At 41.2% G+C, this 20,914-nt stretch overlaps 1 protein-coding gene across 1 annotated transcript in view; it reads left to right on the top strand.

The window, feature by feature from the left end:
- Positions 1-20,914, top strand: part of Myo3b (myosin IIIB) — a 408,218-nt gene that overhangs the window by 224,218 nt on the left and 163,086 nt on the right. The window contains exons 22-24 of the mRNA XM_048345752.1: positions 4,978-5,057; positions 10,854-10,931; positions 12,567-12,772. Of these exons, the coding sequence (XP_048201709.1) occupies positions 4,978-5,057; positions 10,854-10,931; positions 12,567-12,772 (364 nt within the window). The remainder of the gene's footprint in view (positions 1-4,977; positions 5,058-10,853; positions 10,932-12,566; positions 12,773-20,914) is intronic.

The raw sequence follows: 20,914 nt of genomic DNA, 5'->3' as shown, positions 1-20,914 counted from the left end.
TTTAGCATAATCACATTCAGATTCATGGATACGTTGTGGTAGATAAGCTTTCTTTTTCTAAAACCAGATCATATTCCAACACATACGTACACCACACTTTCCTTATTCCTCCACGGATGGACATTTAGTTAATTTCTACCTCTGAGTTGTTGTAATTGTATACTAAACATTGGAGTAGAAATAAAACTCTGTGTCTTCTTATTTGAATAAATAGTTAGAAGTGAGATTGCTGGGCCATGTGGTAGAATTATTTTAAATGTCCTTTCAGGGCTACGGATCATAGTTTTAATTTTTTGAGGAACCTCCATATTGTTTCCGAATAGTTATTGTAATGTCCTCTCCCTGAGGGCTCCATGTAGATGCCCCCACCTCATTAAGTCTCCACCCAGTTACCTGGGTAACCTGCAGACCTGGAGGCAGTTACCTCCCCTTTCCCTGAGGTCACATCCTAATCCACCTGACCACACCCCTTGCCCCTGCCCTAGATATAAGGCAGGGCTGGGTGGGGGTCGCCCTCTCTCTCTCCCTTCTCTCCAGCCATGGATCATCTTGGCCACAGGCCAGCAGTTTGGTAATAAACTTTCTCTCCTGCCTGAATACCACGTGGCGTTCTCCTTTACCGGCTACCTACTTTAAAAACCTAACAGTTATTCCATTTTCCATTTCCACCAATAGCACAGAAGGTTCAGTTTCTCCACATCTTCAATGCTTGTTCCTTTCTGGTTTTATTATTTAGTGTTTTGTTTTAAATTTTATGACAGCCATCCTAACAAGAATGAGATAAAAAATATCATCTCACCATCATTTTGACTTTAATCTCTCTGATGGCTGGCAATGTTGAGCATCTTTCCATATGACTGCTAGAGATTTGTATGCCTTCTTTGGAGATATGTCTATTCCAGCACCTTGACCATGTTTTAATTGGATTTTTTGTGTTGTTTATTTGTCTCATGCTATTGATGATAGGAGTTCTGTATATCTTTTGATGGGATACATGGTTAGCAAATGCTTCTCCCATCTTATAAGGTTTTCTCTTTGTTCTCTTGGTGGTGTCCTTTGCTACACAAAAGCTATTGGTTTCACATACTCTCTTATCTATTTTGGTTTTGTTGCCATTTTTTGGTCTACATTTTTACTACATTTTTTAGCATTATATCCTCCAAAACGTTGCCAAGAGTTATAAAGTGTTTTTTCTATGTTTTCTCCTATGAGTTTTATAGCTATAGATCTTATGTTTGTATCTTTCACTATTTTTTTTCTTATTTATTGTCAAAGTGATGTACAGAGAGGTTACAATTTCATATGTTAGATCTTGGGTACATTTCTTGTACTGTTTGTTACCTCCTTCCTCATTCCCCCCTTCCCCCTCCCCCTTTCCCTCTCTCCCCATGAGATGTTCGGTTGGTTTACACCAAATGGTTTTGAAAGTATTATTTTTTGAGTCGTTTGTTTTTTTATCCTTTGTCTCTCGATTTTGATATTCCGTTTCACTTCCCTAGTTCTAAAATCAGTATATACAGTTTCCAATGTACTCAGATAAGATACAGTCACAGGAAGGGGATACAAGAGGATCGTCAACAATAGAAGCTACGGTTTTACGTGGCATGTTGAAAGTAATTACAACAGTGATATAACACTTGTTTCCATAACATGGAGTTCATTTCACTTAGCATCATCTTATGCATTCATAAGGGCATAGCTATTAGGCTCTTGTGATCCTTTGCTGTGACTAGCCTAAACCTGTGCTAATCATTCCCTATGAGGGAAACCATAGAGTCCATGTTTTTTTGGGTCTGGCTCATTTCACTTAGTATAATTTTTTTTCCAAGTCCTTCCATTTCTTTACGAATGGGGCAATGTCATTCTTTCTGATAGAGGCATAAAATTCCATTGTGTATATGTACCACATATTCCTGATCCATTCATCTACTGAGGGGCATCTGGGTTGGTTCCATATTTTATTGTGCTGCGATGAACATTGTTGTGCTGGTAGCTTTAGTGTGTTCTTATTTGTGGTCTTTTGGGTAGATGCCCCAAAATGGGGCTGCTGGGTCATAGGGGAGCTCTATATTTAGCCTTCTGAGGAATCTCCATACCATTATACAGAGTGGCTGAACCAGTTTACATTCCCACCAACAATGAAGTAGTGTTCCCTTTTGGCCACATCCCCTCCAACATTTATTATTGTTAGTTTTCTTGATAAAGGACATTCTTACTGGGGTGAGGTGGAATCTCTTTCAATATTTTAAATTGACTTTTTGCGTATAGAGTAAGATAAGGATTGAATTTCATTTTTACAGGTAGAGAGTTTCCTAATACTATTTGTGTTTTGCATTGGTTAGGTTCAGCACCTGGGTCAAGGATCATTTGATCATATATAGTGGGTATATTCTGGGCCCAGTTTTATTTCATTGGTTGGTACTTCCATCCAGAGGTCAATTCAAGAGGTCAGGTTAGGAGTACAATGCATCTTGATCATCTTGGTGATCTTCCACTGTTCTCCTCTCTTATTCCCCCTCCCATTTGTACCCTTCAGTTATGTAGTAGAATTTACATAGTGTACATTGAATATGACTGCATATGACTGCAATATGTTTTAAAGTCCAGAAATGTGAAGCCTCCAGGTATGCTTTTTCTCAAGATTTGTTTTGGCAATTTTCTGGTTCTATATGGATTTTAGGGCTTTTTTTCCCCTTGTTTTTGCAAAGTATATCTTTGGGCTTTTTACACAGACTGTATTGAGTTGTAGATCAATAGTTTACTATTAGAATTTTTAATTAAAAAATTCAATCTTAAGTCTCCTGGTCCATGAGCTGTGATGTCCTTTCATTTGTTTGTATCCTCTTCAGTCACTCTCAGCAATGTCTCACACTTTTTAGTACATAAGATTTTTTTTATCTTTGTTAAAGTTATTCTGGAGTCTTCATTCTTTATACTATTATTATGAATTGAATTTCTTAATTTCTTTTTCAGATAATTTCTTATTAGTGAATAGCAATGTAACTGATTTTTTTTTTTTTTTTAGTGCCAGTCCTGAGGTTTGACTCAGGGCATTTGTGGTCAAGGTTAGTGCTCTACCACTTGAGCCACATAGCTCCACTTCTGGTGTTTTTGGTAGTAATTGGAGATAAAGAGTCTCACTGGGACTTTTCTGTCCAACATGGCTTTGAATTGAGATCCTCATATCTCAGCCTCTTAGGTAGCTAAGGACTAAAGGTAGGAGTCACTGGTGCCCAGTATAATATTACTGACTTTTATATGTTACTATGCATGCAGATATAACTATAAGGTCCACCCTGGAAGGGTTCCATGCAGATGCCCCACACCTGGTTAAGTCTCCATCCAGTTACCTGGGTAACTGGCATACCTGGAGGCAGTTACTTTCCCCTTCCCTGAGGTCACATCCTAATCCACCTGGCCACATACCCCTCCTCTGCCCTAAATAAGGCAGCACCGAGCATGGGTCACCCCCTCTTTCCGACCATGCATCACCTTGGTCACAGGCCAGCAGTTTGGGAATAAACTTTTCTCTCCTGCCTGAATACGACGAGGTGTTCTCCTTTATTGGCTACCTACTTTAATAAACCTTATAATAACTATTCCACGAATCCAACTCAGAAAAGATATTTATTTTCTAGCTTCTAAGACAATGCACCAAATATCTTACCAGAAAGTTTGGAGCAACAAAACGACCACAATTCTTAGGTCTGGCAAAAGAAGAATTCAGGAAAGACACAAACATAAGTAAAGATGATAGTAAAGTTTATTAGAAAAGAAACAGCCAAGAAAGAGAATGCATGGAATAGATATGCCTCAAGGAAGATGGAAGTTCAGCCTATGTCTGCTATCTTGGTGATCTTTAGCCATCTGAAATTACAGAACTTAGCTTCGGATTAAATAGTGAGAAGCAGATGGCTTTCTGATTGGTGACTCTCCTTTTTGTTTCTGTTTCTAGAAAGGAGACTGTCCAGTCCTTATTTCCATATTCTTTTGTCCTTGTTTTCTCATTCTTTTGTAGTTCACTCCCTCCTTGTCCTTGTCAGGCAGGCTTTGGGTTGTCAGCTTATCCGACCTCCTGGCTTTTCTACTAACTTGTATCACTGACACTGCAACTTTTCTTAATTCATTTATTACTTCTGACAGTATTGTTTTCTTTTCTTTTTTCTTTTTTTGGTCTGAGACGAGGACCAAACTTGTTCTCCATAACACCTTCACTTCTGGGCTAGTGCTTTACCTACTTAGCCATGTCTCCAACCCCATGACAGTAATTTTGAAATGTGGACCTTTAGGATTTTCTATATGATTATGTCATCTGTGGCAGAGATAATTTTACTTAAATTACTTATTCCTTTCTCATATGAGTGATTTTTTCTTGTCTAATTGTTTTAGTTAGGACTCCTAATATGTTTCATAGGTGTGGTGAGTGTGTGCATCCTTAACCTTCTTTCTGATCATAGAGGAAGAGCTGAGTGTGGTGTTAGGTGTGTCATGTACAGCCCATATCGTGCTGAGGTAATTTCCCTCCATTCCTGTAGATACTTTTTTTTTTTTTTTTGGCCAGTCCTGGGGCTGAGTGGGCCTGAGCACTGTCCCTGGCTTCTTTTTGCTCAAGGCTAGCACTCTGCCACTTGAGCCACAGCGCCGCTTCTGGCCGTTTTCTGTATATGTGGTGCTGGGGAATTGAACCCAGGGCCTCATGTATAGGAGGCAAGCACTCTTGCCACTAGGCCATATCCCCAGCCCCTGTAGATACTTTTTGATGCTTGTTTTTTTTATGCTCATGCAAGGTGGTAATACTCATTTATGATTTTAAAAGAATTACTATAATTTATGTAATTGAATTGCAAAATTTTTCAAATTCAGAGCAGATCATTTTAAAATTTATTAAAATACAGGGTCATGAAAGGAAAAAAAACACTCATGATTCAATTACTTAAACTTTTCCTTCAATTGAAGTTCTTTGTCCTTTTTGCTTAGGTAATTTGGCCCAGACACGAGCCAAGATAACAGCAGCTTCAAGATCTTTGCCTCCACATTTCAGTGCTGGGAAAGCCAAGGTGAGTCACAGGATTGTACCAATGATGATGTGGAGATGGATGAAGAAGAGGTCAGCTCTTGTCTTCGAGATAATGGCCAGCATTAGTTCTCTCCATCAGCCCATGGCCTGAGTGGTTTGGTAAACAATCTGAAGGCATCTAAAAAAATTGGGCGTTTGGGAATTTGAAACCAAGTCACAGAAACCTTACAATTCTCCAAATATGACGTAAGATGAAGAATAATGACAACTTAGAAATAAAGTCCATTTAGAAATAGGTAAAGCACTTTTCCTTGGGGCCATCACCAACCTGCAGAGGAAGATACCTGGACCAAATACAGTCAGCAGGAAGCACAGAAACTATTTCCTACCTCTCAGTTCTGGCCTCTTAAAAAACAAGGTGTACAGTTGTCTGTGCAAGAGCTGTGTTAGAAGGATTCATAAATATCCAACTGTAAAATATATTTTTAGATGTCCTACTCTCCTGGCTAATATTTAGCCAGGATCTAAAGATTGCCTGACTGATGTTTATTTTATATACAGAAATCCCCCTCTTATCTGTGGCTTAGTTTTCCATGACTTCAGTTACCTACATTGACTATGGTCCAAAAATCTCAAATGAAAAATTCAGGTGTTGTTGTTGTTTTTTTTTTTTTTTTGCCAGTCCTGGGTTTGGACTTAGAGCCTTAGCACCGTCTCTGGCTTCTTTTTGCTCAAGGCTAGCACTCTGCCACTTGAGCCACAGTGCCACTTTCTATATATGGCCATTTTCTATATATGTGGTGCTGGGGAATCGAACCCAGGGCTTCATGTATATGTGGCGAGCACTCTTGCCACTAGGCCATATTCCCAGCAATCAAATGAAAAATTAAGAAAGAAATAATTCATGAATTTTACATATGTGCCATCCAAAATGACACAATAAAATCTCCTGCCATCCCTCTTGGCCTTTCCCAGGATGTGAATCATCTCTTGGACCAGTGTATTCATCTTGATAACCCTAGCCACCTACTCACAAGTCCTGGAGTAGTAACTATCTCAGTTATCAGGTCACTTGCCATGATTTTACAGTGCTTGCTTCTTTGTAGCTCCTGTCTTGTGTAACCTTACAAATGTGTATACCCCTCTATATCACCTTTATAACAATTTAAATTTTTTAAAGAAATGTGTATGCTATTTATTCTCTTCTTCATCCTGCCTGTTGGAGGAATTGAGCTGTGAACCTTATGATGGATGACAAAATGATGCTGGTGGTTTATGCCTGTAATCATAGCTACTCTGGAGGCTGAGATCTGATGATTGTGGTTTGAAGCCAGCCTGGGCAGAAAAGTCCATGAGATTCTTATCTCCAAGTAACTACCCCCAAAAGGCCAGAAGTGGAGAGCTGTGGTTCAAGTGGTAGAGTTACACAGCTTTGATAACAGCTCAGAGACAATGCCCCAGGACCAGCAAAGAAAGAAGAAAAAGAAAAGTATCTTGGAGTTGGTGCTTGAACATCACCCCTTTCCCAATATCATAATTAGAATTAGCTTTTCCATTTTTTTATCCCTCATTGTTCCCTTAATAGTTGTTTTAAAAGCTAATATTTTATTTTCATAATAGTTAATATTTTACTGCTTTGGACTGTTCTGTGAAATTAACTTCATTTCAATTGGATTTATTCATTTGTTATCTTGCTAGTTTGTCTTTCTTAACTGTAGAGTTATGAATATGAATATGAAATTTCAGTGGCAAGCTCCCTTGGGGGAGAGGACTCTGTTTCCCTCCCCCACTCCCTCCATGGTCACCTCCTATGCTATATCACTTCACAGCCATGCCTGCTGGCTCTCTAGCTCTCCTCTTAGAGATGTACATGTGACCAAGAAATCTTAATGCTGAGTATATATTTAGTCCCTGAAGCCTCTATAAAGGCCAGCAAATCTTTGACAGTTGCAGAATTTCCCTACTTTTACTAATGCACAGGATGTTGGGGAGGAAGAATCCAACATAAATCATTAATATTTGATACATAAGGAAATCTGTGTATTTTTTGTGGACTTTCATGTAGACGTATAATTAGAGGACACATCTGATCTGATGAAGAGCTGGGTAGCAAGGCCTGTCTGCTCAGGTCCTGTTTGGTGCCCTCTTGTGACCTTCGTTCCGGTATGGAGGCCTTTATGGGAAAAGGAGATCAGAGAGGACCCTCCTGTGTTATAGCCTTTTCAGAGGATGGACAGTGAGAAGGGATACTCCTGATTCTGCTGGTTTCTCAAAGGTTAAGATGCCCAGTTTGGGGTGGCATGTCCTGAACCCCAAAGGCTCCAGTGCACTGAGCAGCATTGCATGGGCTGGTCAAAGGCTTTCCTACTCAGTGCCCCAGAGGCTTCTGGGAATGGGTGATGCTGACAGGTCTTTTTCTTCCTAAAGGATGGATGTATCTATCACTCAACAGCAGTAAAAATTCCTGACAAAAGGTCCTGTGAGGATGATAATAAGTAAAAGCACTTTTGAGGTTTTAATATGCAGATAGCAAGCTCTCACCGACCCCCCCAGACCAGAAGATTCTCTGGTTTTGTATTTACTGTTGAGATCTGGATGGTTTGTAAGATGATTTGGACTGTCTTTATCCTACACTAACTTCAGTTGACAGATGAGGCGAAGCTTTTTTTTTTTTTTTTAATAATACTATGCTTTCAGACTTTGATTTTATAAGTTATACCAAACCACATAGGGTGGCAGTGTGTAGTGATGAGTAAGGAATTAGAACACTGTTTCAATCTAGGCACAACCATATACTGGTGACAAGACTCCAGGAAACTTACCTGAAGTCTCTGAGCTTCAACTTTCTCATGTGTACAATAGGAATCATATTTCTCTGACACTATCATTTTTGAGTTAATGGTATGATGTGGGCAAAGTATTTGGCACAGTGTAGTGACTTTGTTACCAGAAATTCAGTACAACTAACCAACCCTGATTCTTAGGTCTAATATGAAAATGATTCAGGCATGAATGCATGTAACACAAGTGCTAGAAAAGTTTACTAGGAAAGCAACATGATAGAGAAAGAGATTACACAGTATGATGCCACAGGAAGAAGGTACCTTAGTTTGTCTTTAGCCAGCTTCCTTCCAGACACGAGCATGTGGTTTGCATAGAGGAAGTATTAGGTATAGGAGACAAAGGTGTGTATAGTTTAAGAGTTCTGGTTACAGGCATAGCCTAGCTGGTCATTATCTCACTTGTGGTTCTCTCAGTTTCTGGAGAAGTTGAGGGGAGCAAACTGGTTCCCATGAGATGATTTCTCCAGCTCTAGAGTACATCCTGATTATTAGTGATCATTATCCTTGTGTGTGTGTGTGTGGGGGGGGTGGTGATCTGTCCTGCAGGGCTCAGCAGTTCCTTAGGATAAATTTTAGTCTTTGTCACAAGACCCGCATGCCTAGTCCTGTCTTTTCTGGAACTGAAGAGGATTGCAAAGTGACCATGGAGAGAACAGCTTGCAATGATGACAAACACAAAATGGAGGCGCAGATAGATGACAGGTTATTCTCCTGCATTTAACTAATTCTTGGCAGCAAAAATAGTTTAAGCACCTGTTACAAATACACTTTCAATAGACTGAAAGTGAGTGTCTCTAGGGAAAGAACAGCAGCATTCACCTGGGATTTGAGCACTGGGATTGCCCGTGAGAAATCCCTATCAGTAGGGCCAGTCTACAGGGGTGGGGTTACCAGTGGCTGAGAAGTTGAATTACAGTAATTTCTGTCAGAGACTTTGTGATCTCATCTTTGGGTTGGGATTTTTCTTGTTATGTTTTGGTTTTTTGTTTTTGCTAGTACTGGGGCTTGAACTCAGGGCCTGGGCGATGTCCCTGAGCCTCTTTGTGCTCAAGGCTAACGTTCTACCTCTGGAGTAGAGCATCACTTCCAGCTTTTTCTGAGTGTTTTTTTGGAGAGAGTGAAAATGTTTTGTTTGTTACCATCTCAAAGGAGAAGATAGATGCAGAATCTCCTGAATTCAACTTCTGAATCTACTACCTCTGATATTTGTTTAAAAAAACAAACCAAAAAACATAAATTTTCCCACTCATCTATCTTGCCTCTGTCCTATAATTTCTCCATTTGATAAATAAACCTGTATTTATATTTTAGCTTTTTGGTTTTGTGGTGGTACTGGGGATTAGACTCAGGACCTTGTTTCACTCAAGGCTAGCAGCCCTTTGCCACTTGAGCCACACATTCACTTCTTTTTGCTGATTAACTGAAGATCAGTGTCTCTTGGATTTGTCTGCCCAGGATGGCTTCAAACCTGAATCTTACATCTCAGCCTCCTGAATAGCTAGGATTACAGGCTTGAGCTACTAGCATCTGGCAAGCCTTTTCTTTATCCAATCCAGTTGAAGGTTGTCTTCCATTTCGCACATGCTCCCAAGTATTGTAAGGGCTAACCTGAGAACCTGAGTGACTAAATATAAAGTTTTAGTGTTAAAATTATAACAACTTGTAAACCCTGATGATGACTCCATGCTAGAGGGCTACACCCCCACCCATGAGACTAGTTTCTTGTAGTTTGACATTTAAAAATATAGAGAGCCCTTATTCCCCTCTGTACCTGGGTAACAACCATGGTAATGGACAGTAAAATATGATCATAGTCACAGACTATAGAAATAACCATAATAGTAGTAGAAATGCCAATATAACTGTTGGGTTGGTTTACTTAGAATTGAGTACTGAATTGTTCTGGCCCGCTCATGTGATAATGGGGAAACATGGTAGCAATTATTAAAATAAAGTTGGTAGTAGGTCAGCCTCACAACAAAATTCTGCTCTGTAAATGGCTTGCTTAGCCCATTTATGACTTGCTCTACCCCCTACACTAACCCCCTGCATCAGTGCTACGTGACCACCTGCTGTCAGTTTCTGATACCAAGGCCAGTTCCTGTTATCAAAGCCAAAATAGGTAACTGAAAGGGTAGATAGCCAATAGAAATAGGAGAAATAGGGCAAAACTTGCTTGCTAAATGCCATCCAATCAAGTATCTGCCAAGCTGGAAATACCCTGCCCCTGTTGTAATCACAATAAAAACCCTGCCTATCTGAGGGTTGGGGCTCTCAATCCAGATCCATTGCGTTGGTGACAGTTGAGAGTCCAGGCTCAAGCTTGCAATAAAGACTCTCATCCATCTGCATTGGCATCTGCTCCTTGGTGGTCTTTGGGGACCCAAAATCTGGGCATAACATTATCAGCCTCTCCCCTTTTTAGCACCCATTTTACAATTTCACTGAAACCTGCTGTAGTTGTCCTCATCCCTCAGGTGAAAGTGAGGATCTGGCTAGAGGAACTCAGGTGCTGGCAGCAGCAACAGTGGCTTCCAGTTCAAAGGACCCTACTTCACACCCTGGCTACTTGCTCAGAAAAGACCAGACCTGTCACTCCTGTGCAGGAAACTGGCCCTGCAAAGCCACTCCACCACCCCAGCAGAGTTTGTTGAGCTACAAATAGGAAACACCAGCTGTTTGCCATCAATCCACTCCTTCTATTGTTTTCATCCAGAAATCCCTCCCTGCTGGCCCGGGTAGTTATAGAGATGATGGCACCAGGTGTGACCCCCCCTGGACTTTTCCCAAGTCCTGCCTGCAGTGAGCACATGGCTGGTGGGCAGCAGGAGTATGCCGGGCCTCAGGCTGGGGTGGTACTTGGGTCCTAGTCCCTATGGTACAATCTGAGCCTGGCTAGCTGACAAATAGTCTTCTAGATTTTTGGAGAACCTGGAGCATGAAAGGTATTGGGACATTTTCAAATGACTGGCCACATCTGTGCTTGCTTCCAGGTGGACACTCTTGAGGTGATCCGGCATCCTGAAGAAACCACCAACATGAAGAGGCAAACCATGGCATCCTACTTCCGGGTGAGCTGGGCTTCATCTCTGTCTTGTTGCTTGCTGCACACTCCCATACCGGATAGCATAGAATCACTGGGGCCAGGGCAAAAAACCAGCATCAGTAAAGAAATGGGGAGGGCAGATAGGAGGGGAGCTACAAGGACAGAACCCCAGCATTCAGCCCTTGCCACTGGACTGCTGCGAATTTGAGCTGCGTCTTCATTTTAAAGTGATCAGTCAGTCACGTCTCCAGCAAATGTTAGTTCATTAAAATTTATCAAGCTCAGATACCTAGAAAAGCACTAGCTTTAGTGTTCCACAATTGAATTGACCCATGGCAAATTCTATTTGCCTCTACCCTATTATTTCCTTGGTTATTTGTTTTTTATTTTTGGTTGTTTTTAAGCCCAAGTCAGGTTCTATAACCCAAGCTCATTCATAGTCTTCTCAGTGCTGGGATTATAGGTGTGCCACCATGCCTGGCATCTTTCCTAGTTCTGCCATCCCTATTTCTGGTATTCCAACTAGTAAAATGCCTTTGTTGCATAAAAGCATTTTTCTCTAGGAGCACTCTGCTAAATGCCCATAGTGTAGTATGCAAAGATAAAGCATACATTTGTTTACCAATTTGCACAGATTTGTTGACCTTCATTACACAGCTGGAAAGCTGTTAGAGTTCATGCTCCCCGAGCTAAGTTCAGGTGGCTTCATCTTTTGTGGCATCTTGTAGCTGAGTTTTGGTGGCTTCATCAGGTAGTAGCATTATGTAGAGATATAGTTATGCTGAAGCAGTTGGCCCAGGAAGGGACTGTGCAGGGCTGGGTGGTCAGGGTGATAGGAAGCTGGGTCAGAGGCTGCAGGAGCCAGGCAGGCTGAAGGGCAGGCTCTGGGAACAGAATTGTAGATAGAAGGTACCATGGGAATCTAACAGGTACAAGGCGGCTCAAAAGCCCTTAAAGTCAGCCAGGCATCTGTAGCTTGTGCCAATAATCCTAGCTACTCAGGAGGCTGAGATCTGAGGATGATGGTTCAAAGCCAGCCTGGACAGCAATATCAGTGAGAATCTTGTCTCTAAAAAACCAGAAGTGAAGCTGTGGCTCAAGTAGTAGAATGTCAATCTTGAGTGAAAACTAAGGGACATTGCCTAGGCCCCAAGTTCAAGCCCTAGGACCATCATGTGGGTACATGTGGACGTACACACACACACACACACACACACACACACACACACACACACACACACAAAAAGTCCAACATTGCCAATTGTGTTTCAGAAACAAATAGAATTGGGCCCATGCAACCCCAGACCTTTTAGTCTAGCATTCCCTGTATGAAGCAATTCTTAGACTTTCTAGTGGTTCTTGGGTAAAAGAAACAGAAAACGCCTTTCCCTACAGCTGGATATTGAATAACGGAGTGGCATTACAGGGAAAACTAAAGCATGTTCTTAGTATGTGGCATTACTTGGCACTAGGAGATGTTTAAGAATGTCTTTGAATCTTCAGGAAGCTGTAAGGAGAACTTACATTGCCATCACCTGTTGCTGGCTGCCTGTGCCTCAAAGGCTTATGGACGATTTATAAGCCTCAAACTGCCCGGAAGGCCTCTGCAGGCTCCTCATAGTGGTGACTTCATCTTCTGTTGTGTTTTTCTCCCTGGTAGTATTCTCTGATGGATCTGCTCTCCAAAATGGTGGTTGGACAGCCCCATTTCGTGCGTTGCATTAAACCTAACGATGGCCGCAAGGCCTTACAGTTCTCTGAAGAGAGGGTCCTGGCCCAGCTCCGCTCCACGGGGATCCTGGAGACTGTCAGCATCCGCAGGCAGGGCTATTCCCATCGCATCCTCTTTGAAGAGTTTGTGAAAAGGTCAGACCAGCATCCTTGAATATGCATTTTCCAAATATTGCTATACCCTGGTCAACTCTGTGCCCTGGAGTGGGTCCATCTGCCTGTCTTCCTTAAAACATGTGATGGGCAGGCATCCATTTACTTGCTTAAATGTGTGTGTGTGCGTGTGTGCCAGTACTAGGGCTTGAACTCAGGGCCTTGCACTGGGGCTGTCTGTAAACCTTGGTCCTCACCTCTGAGCCTCCTGAGTAGCTAGGATTATAGGCATAAGCACCTGGTACTGGCAAATGTTCTACTTTTAAATTGTATTCCAACTGAATGGCAATGTCCTAGAGGACAGGTTAAGTTCCTTTTTGATGATGTTAAAATGTGCTAGTGACTCACAATTGTAATCCTAGCCACAAAGGAGACTGAGATGAGGATTATAGTTTGAAGCCCACCCAGGCAGTGCAAATTCACGAGTCTCTTGTCTCCAGTTAACCAGCAAAAAGCCAGAAGTGAAGTTGTGGTTCATGTAGCAGTGTTCCAGCCTAGAGCCAAAAAGCTAAGGGACAGTGTGAAGGCCCTGAGTTCAAGAACCAGTATTGACATACACAAAAATGTCAGTGGACATTTTTATTATATAAGTTCTTAGGTCTTGAATTCTTTAGATATGTTGTTATTGTGATTGAAGTGTCCCTTCAGAAGTGGGGCATGATTATGGAGGGTTTGAGTGTGAATCTGCTTTTCCAGGGTCTGCACTGATACAGGATGACTGATAATATAGCACTGAAAATGTCATAAAGTAGAGGACATTAGGGGATTATCAGCAAATATATAATCTGTTTGATCTGGAGGACAACACCACAAGTTAGACTGACTCTGATTATCCCCATTTTACAGATGAGGAAATTGAGACACACAAAGAAATTCTGTGGCTTTCCCAAGTTCCCACAGTATAAATGGTAGAGCCAGGATTTGAACCCAGGTTCCCTGGCTTTGGCCTCTTCAATCAATGTTTGCCAAGTGCTTTACTCAGTGTTTACTGAGATACACAAATTACACAGAGCTTTCCAAGCTTTTGCTAAGGATGGAACACTGCTTTTCCCTGGGCAGCTGCTGTGAGGTATCTTGCATATGCAGGTGATCACATGTAAAATTTACAGAGTTTTCTATCAAGAAATAGTGGGAGACAATCACCAAAATCCCTTCTGAGGAGGAAGCACTGTCACAAAGATGACTGAGAGGAATATTCAAATCTATACACCAGCTACCTTGACTAACTCTTCACTCCTAGTTTGAAGCAGATCCCCAGGTCATTTCTCCAACCTTTTCTTAGGGAAGAGAGGATCCTAAACATGGTAACTTGCTTTAAGTTTTCCAAACTCTGATAAATTCCAGGGAAAAGAAAAAGCCCCTTGAAATGAAAACCTTCACATTAAAAATAATATAATGCTTAAGAAAGAAGTACCCTTTAAGACTCTTCCCACGTTCCCACCTTAACTATGGAGGTGGAACAAGGGGGGAAAAGATGATTTTAGTTCACGAATGTAACAAGTATTTTTAGTCACAAAGTATTGAATACCTAAAAATATTTAAGAAAACAGGTCAAATGCTAAACAGATCAGCACCTCTTTGTTCATAATCAGAAAACCATTAGGCAAGTGGGAGCAAGAGTTTCAAAAGTGTCAGTAAATCTGAGGATATCAAAGATTTCTGAGCCAGCAAGTTAATTGGTATTTTGATCCTTTTGAGCAATGGAACAACAAAATGGATGAGCTAGCAGTTTTCCCCTTGATGTTATTCTGTGAGTTGGTGCTTCTTATCTTCCTGCTCAAGACTGCTGCTTTGTCAACTCTTTGAAGGAAATATGCAGACAAAACAATCAAAGGCAAGAACTGAGCCACGGAGCCACTCAAGGTTTATCAAGGGGAGGTGAATAAAAGGCACAGACTTGCTTAGGGTGATGCTTTACGTTTGTTTCCCTGGTTCTGGCATTCAGGACTGAGGCCTGAAGTTTCCTGGAATTATGTTGTCTCCTTCCAAAATGAGGAACATCTTCCTCAAGTCTGCAGACTTGGCCAAACCTAAAGTGATTCATTGCCCCACTGTCTTTCAATTTTGTGGTGAAATGACTCTAAAGTGCCCTTTCTGATCCTCTAGGCATGTCTTAGAAACTGGGTTTTTAGACCAAAGTCCAGGCATTCCATGTTAGGTCCAGCCTTTCAACCCCCATATGCCAAACAAGAGACATGGTAAAGGGCAGAGATAGGAGATTTATTACATGGCAACCATGGGAAGATAGCACTTCAGTACATCTTTAGCCATCTTCAAAGGGTACAGACATTGGCTTCAGGTTACATAGGGAGAATTGGGGGCAGAGAGTGAGAACAGTATGCATAGATATAACCTGGTTGACTATCTTCAGTGTTTGATACTGGAGGCCTAGAGAGTAGTCTGGAGCTTTTTGGCTGTTTTCTTCAAAACAATAAGAAGGCATTGCCTGTCTGTGGGGCATTTGGCCTTTTGTCACAGATGCTTATTGGTGAATAAGTAATGTTCCTCCTATAGCCCAAGGTAATGGTAACGTGACTATAGCAGGGAATGGCTCCAATCAGACAACGGATCAGACATTGCAGATACAAAGTGTCTGGGTTCTGAGCTTTTAGTTGATTTATAAATCTTGCAAATGCAACTTTTTGCTGTCTTATGTGTCCCTTTAGGAAAAGAAGGTCCTCAAAACACTATCTCATCAGTGTGTCCAGGTGAACTATAAGTCTTAATTTCTCAAGTAGGTGTAAAGAGACCACTAGGCAGTGTGGGACAGATAGCCCAAACCTTTTCAAAGCCAGATGTTGAGAGATAACACAGCAAAGCTCCTGTGTCCTAGGAGGTTGGAAGCAGGGCCCCTCAGAAGCCTACAATGGGCAGATGCACATGCTATAAGGTATGGATTGTGGCCTAGCAAGTATCCAAAGGATACAGCCAAGGTCAAGCCTTTGTTTATTTACAGAGTTGAACACTTCTATAAGGGGGCTGGAATTCTAGTGTTCTTTTAGACGTCATATTTGTCAAATAATCCCAGATTTCTGTCAAAGATTTTTTTTTTTGTCTATATGACAAGAAGGGGCGCACATGCAGAGCCACATCTTGAAGATTGCCAGAGATTACGTGTAGACTCCTGGGCTGTCCTTAGCCCCCAAGTCTTCTCCCAGTCCACCTCACGGGGTGGGAGACTTGTACTCACTATGACTCAACTCATGACATTCATGAGTCAATGTCTGTTGAACAGGTAAAGTTCTTCTTTCCTTCCTTCATTACTACTTCCCTTTCTCAGGATGGCATGGAAAGCTGGGGACTTTGGTATGAGCCTCATCCCATACCCCCTTCTTTTCCTCTACATCCTCTCCCCCAGAAAGTAGGGGTTACCTGTAACTTCTCCTTACCTCCTTTAAACAGTATATCATTAGGTTCGGCCCACTTTACCTTCTGAAGTTTCTCTTGGGCATCTCTCATCTCTTCTCCCAAGCCCTTAGCTCAGGCTCTGGTCTATGACTCTTGTTTTTAGCTTGACTACAACACAGTTCACATATGATAAAAGTCACCCTTCAAAAGTGGTTTTTAGTATATTTATGAAGTTGTGCACTATTACCTAATTTTCTTTCATGCTGGCAAAGATGGCTGCTGGCAGGAAGCATTCTTAGGCATAACAGCATCTATAACAAGAGACCTTCTTAGAGTTCTCACACAAGTGGCTCTGGAATTGTTCAGCCTGGCTCACATGCTTGCCCTTGGATCAATCACTGCTAGGCACAGAGCCTTGGGCTAAGTGCCAGGAAAGGAGTCAGCTTCACTTGAACCATGGCCTAAATGGCCCATTAAAGGAAGGAGAGCTGGGGGCATGGCTCAAGTGACAGACAACCTGCCTAGTAAGTGTGAGTTTAAGACCTACCACTGCCAAAAGAAAAAGATAATCATAAACAAAAATAAGTTTTGCTAGGCACATACCTGTAATCTTAGCTACTCAGGAGGCTCAAATCTAGGACTGAGGTTCAAAGCCAGTCTGGACAGTCAAGTCCATGAGACACTTATTTTCAAGTATTCACCAAAAAAATAAAATGTGGAGTTGTGGTTCAAGTAGTAGAGTGCTAGCTTTGAGCAAAAGAGCTCAAGGCCAGTGCCCAGGGCCTGAGTTCAAGCCCCAGGTCTAGCACAAAAAGTAAGAAGAAAAAAAAAAGAAGGGGAGGAGGAAGAAAGAAGAACAACAGAAGGAGCAGAGGAGAATGAGGAGGAGGAGAAGGAAAAAGAGAAGGAAAAGGGGATGGCAAGGCTAAAATAATAGCAGTGTTTGCTAAAATAATAGGTGTCCATTACTCTGTATTTTGACCAATCTATGCCCTGGAATGGACTTTAGCCTGCAATGATGAAGTAGAATAGTCCACCTGGCCCAGAAATTTTCTGAGAACAAAATTTTGTTAAAAACTGTATGCTAACTTCAGCCTATGAACTATGAGCAGCTTATTATATGGAAGCGTAAACATAGGTTGATGGGTTTTATTTGGTTTTTATACAACTTCACTGTGCAAAAGTCTTTTGAAGACAGTTTGCTAAGTCCACTCTCTAAGGGATTAGAGAAAAGCCAGGCTGTGCTGGCTCCATTTGAACTCCTTCATGTAGTGAACATGTTTCTCTGATTGTCTTCACAGGGTATATGAGGTCCGTGTTGCACATGGAACCATATTAGACTTTACATTGCATTGTCAGAGCTGTTTTCCAGCCTCTGTTTGTGCTCTAAGAAGTCTTTAGTTTTTTTTAAGTCTTTAGTTTTGACTATGCTCAAGGAATATGCTTTTCCTGTTCCAACTATAAAATTGTCTCCATTATTTATAAATCTCAACCAAAGCTGCTGCTTTTTTTTTTTCTTACTGGTCTGGGTTTTCCTCTTCCCTTTGAAATTTGTATTTAGTTGCTGGCAGCTGCCTCTGGGTTCTGAATTCACCTGCTGCTTTCTGTCTCTTTAGGGCAATACCCAGAAGGCTCCATTGCTTTAAACAATATTATGTCCTAACTGAGGTCCCAGTCCAGTCATATTTCCCCTCTGGACAGAATTGTGACTTTGTAATATTCCCCTAACATTGTCCCTGGGTACAGCAGCCTCTATGACCAGCCACTCAGATGAATACATAGATCCACCCCCCCCCCCCATGTTGATTCAATAAACAGATTGCAAGTTTGCCTTTAGGAAAATTCACACTGAGCCAGTCTTCTGCCTACATCAGCTACCAGGATCCTGGAGACTGCTGGGAAAGCCAGAGTCTTAACATTCAATATTTACAAGCATTCACTTATTTCCTCTCTTTAGTGCTCAGTACTTATGAGCTTTGCATGATTTTAGACTAAAAATCTAGAAAATCTTCCTCTGGAATTAGGGAAGAAAACCTGGGGATACGGCTGCTGCTTTACTAACTTTTAGGAAACTCTCCCCCCACATTTTTAGTGTCTGACATTAAACTTCTGAGCCTTTGAAGAGAGAATGGAGAAGGTTACTTCTCATCTTTCCCTACCATGACTTAGGATTCCGTTTTCTCAGGTCTGCTAAATCTTTTACTATTTCTCCATCTGCTTTCTTGTTACCAAAATCTTATTACTCACATCCTCTCTCCCTTTCTTATCTATTCCCTTTGTCTTCACAGAGGATTTATACCTTCTAAAAAATCCCTGTGCTGTCATTTCATTGAGGCTTCAGAACAGAGAAAATTTAATGTATGTATTCAGACAATCATCTTTACCTACTCATCGTTTGAGTGTATTAACCATTTTAAGTAAAAGATAAATTAGTAATTTTTAAGTAGGAATAAAGAGTAAACTGTTCAGTGCATATCATCTTTTCTTTGTAAGGTGAGTCCAAATTTGTTTAACATTTATTGTAACTTCCCTAACTTGGATGTCATGGTTTTGTATTAGAATCCTAGGAATTTCCAGCTGAGCCACATCACACTCTTGTGTAGAATTTTATCAACTGTGATCCTGACACAACAGGAGATCTACCTAATTTGAACAGCATCTTAAATTTTCGCCTCTTCACATCTTCCCCTTCAATGCTTTACTGCTTCCAATTACTCTTTTTCTGTTTTCTGTTTGTGATTAAGATGAAATTAAAGGACTGTAACTGTGTAGAACTCTTGGCAGAGTGAGAAAAGATACACACATGCATTGAAGAAAGGAAGGCTATAACGTATGAAACTGTATACTCTCTGTACATCAGTTTTATAATAAAAACTTTAAAAAAAAAAGAAAGGAAGGCTAATTGTGTGAATTCATGAAATGCACACTAGGGTTCCATACTTGTTGGGGGAGGGGAGAATGGCCCATTTAGCAGCCCAGAAATGGTACATTTGTTCCATCATTTCTGCTGTTATTCAAAATAGTTTTTACGGGGCTGGGCATATGGCCTAGTGGCAAGAGTGCTTGCCTGGTATACATGAAACCCTGGGTTTGATTCCCCAGCACCACATATATAGAAAATGGCCAGAAGTGGCGCTGTGGCTCAAGTGGCTCAAGTGGCAGAGTGCTAGCCTTGAGCAAAAAGAAGCCAGGGACAGTGCTCAGGCAGAGTCCAAGGCCCAGGACTGGCAAAAAAAAAAAAAAAAAGAAAAAAAAAAGAATCAAAATCAAAATAGTTTTTACTTGGAGCTTCCTTTGGACTTAAGTATGCAATTCTGTATTGGCTTATGGGAGTACTTGGATTGACCTTTTTGTCTATCAGACTTAGTTCCAAATTGATTGTGGTTATTTCCATAACTTAACACACACACATAGCTGAGTATGCATGTGTGTACGTTCATGCACACAATATAGTTTAGCAGCTTTGAAGATAATTTTTAATTGGAAGTTTCTATATTGATTTTAGAAATGAGTCTCCAAAATGTTGTGACACTAGGAGGGTTCTTACAGATATGACCTAATTGGAAAGAGAATGGTATTTTTAAGGGAACTGTGTTTAGTAGGCCATATTAATTGTGGTGTGATTTTTGCGTGTGTGAAGTTGCCTGATCTTATGGCCATCTTCCAAGTAGTAGCAAGAGCCTTAGCAGGTAAGGAAAGCTTTGTGAATGCCAAGGATTAGGAACATAAGTGTTGATGCTTAACATTTCTTTTTTTTTTTTTTTTTGCCAGTCCTGGGGCTTGGACTCAGGGCCTGAGCACTGTCCCTGGCTTCTTTTTGCTCAAGGCTAGCACTCTGCCACTTGAGTCACAGCTCCACTTCTGGCCATTTTCTGTGTATGTGGTGCTGGGGAATTGAACCCAGGGCCTCATGTATACGAGGCAAGCACTCTTGCCACTAGGCCATATCCCCAGCCCCAATGCTTAACATTTCTGAAGAATCAAGGTTCCTTTATGAGAAATGTCCCTTAAGAACCATGTATGCACTTCTGTCTTTGTGTTCATCCTCATATCTCTACAGTCCTGATATAAAGTAGGTGCTCAAAACTCTGGAGAGAATGATTCTATCTCCTCACTTTGTGGTTTGCTGCTTTTATCTTTTTATATCCTTAGAGACATGCAACTCCACTAAAGACATCTCTAGATGACCAGTTGGCTTTCTTTGATTCTAGAACAAGCATTTGAGATCTAGATATTCTTGCCAGTGGAGGATCTATATTAATTGTAGATATCATCCCAGAGACATCTCCATGGATGAACAGTGAGGCAGGTGTGTGCATATCTATGTAACTTTACCAGGACAAGTCACCAACCCACAGGCCTTCTCAGTTTGTATCCACTGACATACTTTACTGTTGTCAAGAGAAAATGTTACAGTAAGGACCAGCCAGTATGGTGAACACTGTAGTAAGGTGCTGAGAATGCAGTAATAGAGAAGGCACATTGTTGCCTTCCACACCATTGGATTAATAGGAAATCATAAGGAAGGACTACAAGGACATTCTAAACACCCATTTTCTCCTTATAACTACTTCTGCCAGACTTTCAAGAACATGAATCTTTGTCTCTTAGTGGAGGTTTTGTTTAGTCTTTGATGTGTCTTCCTAACCCTCGAGTTTTTGCCTACCTCATGTGAATCTTTAAACTGCCATGAGAGTTATGTTTATAGAAATGGAAAGGCTGTGTTTCTCTCATAAATACAAATCTATAGCTGTTCCTCATTGGCTAGAGAAACCA

The sequence above is a fragment of the Perognathus longimembris genome, chromosome 4, assembly GCF_023159225.1.
Source record: "Perognathus longimembris pacificus isolate PPM17 chromosome 4, ASM2315922v1, whole genome shotgun sequence".
NCBI lineage: Eukaryota > Metazoa > Chordata > Mammalia > Rodentia > Heteromyidae > Perognathus > Perognathus longimembris.
The sequence above is the reverse complement of the archived record's forward strand: the minus strand, read 5'-3'. Positions and strand labels throughout refer to the sequence as shown.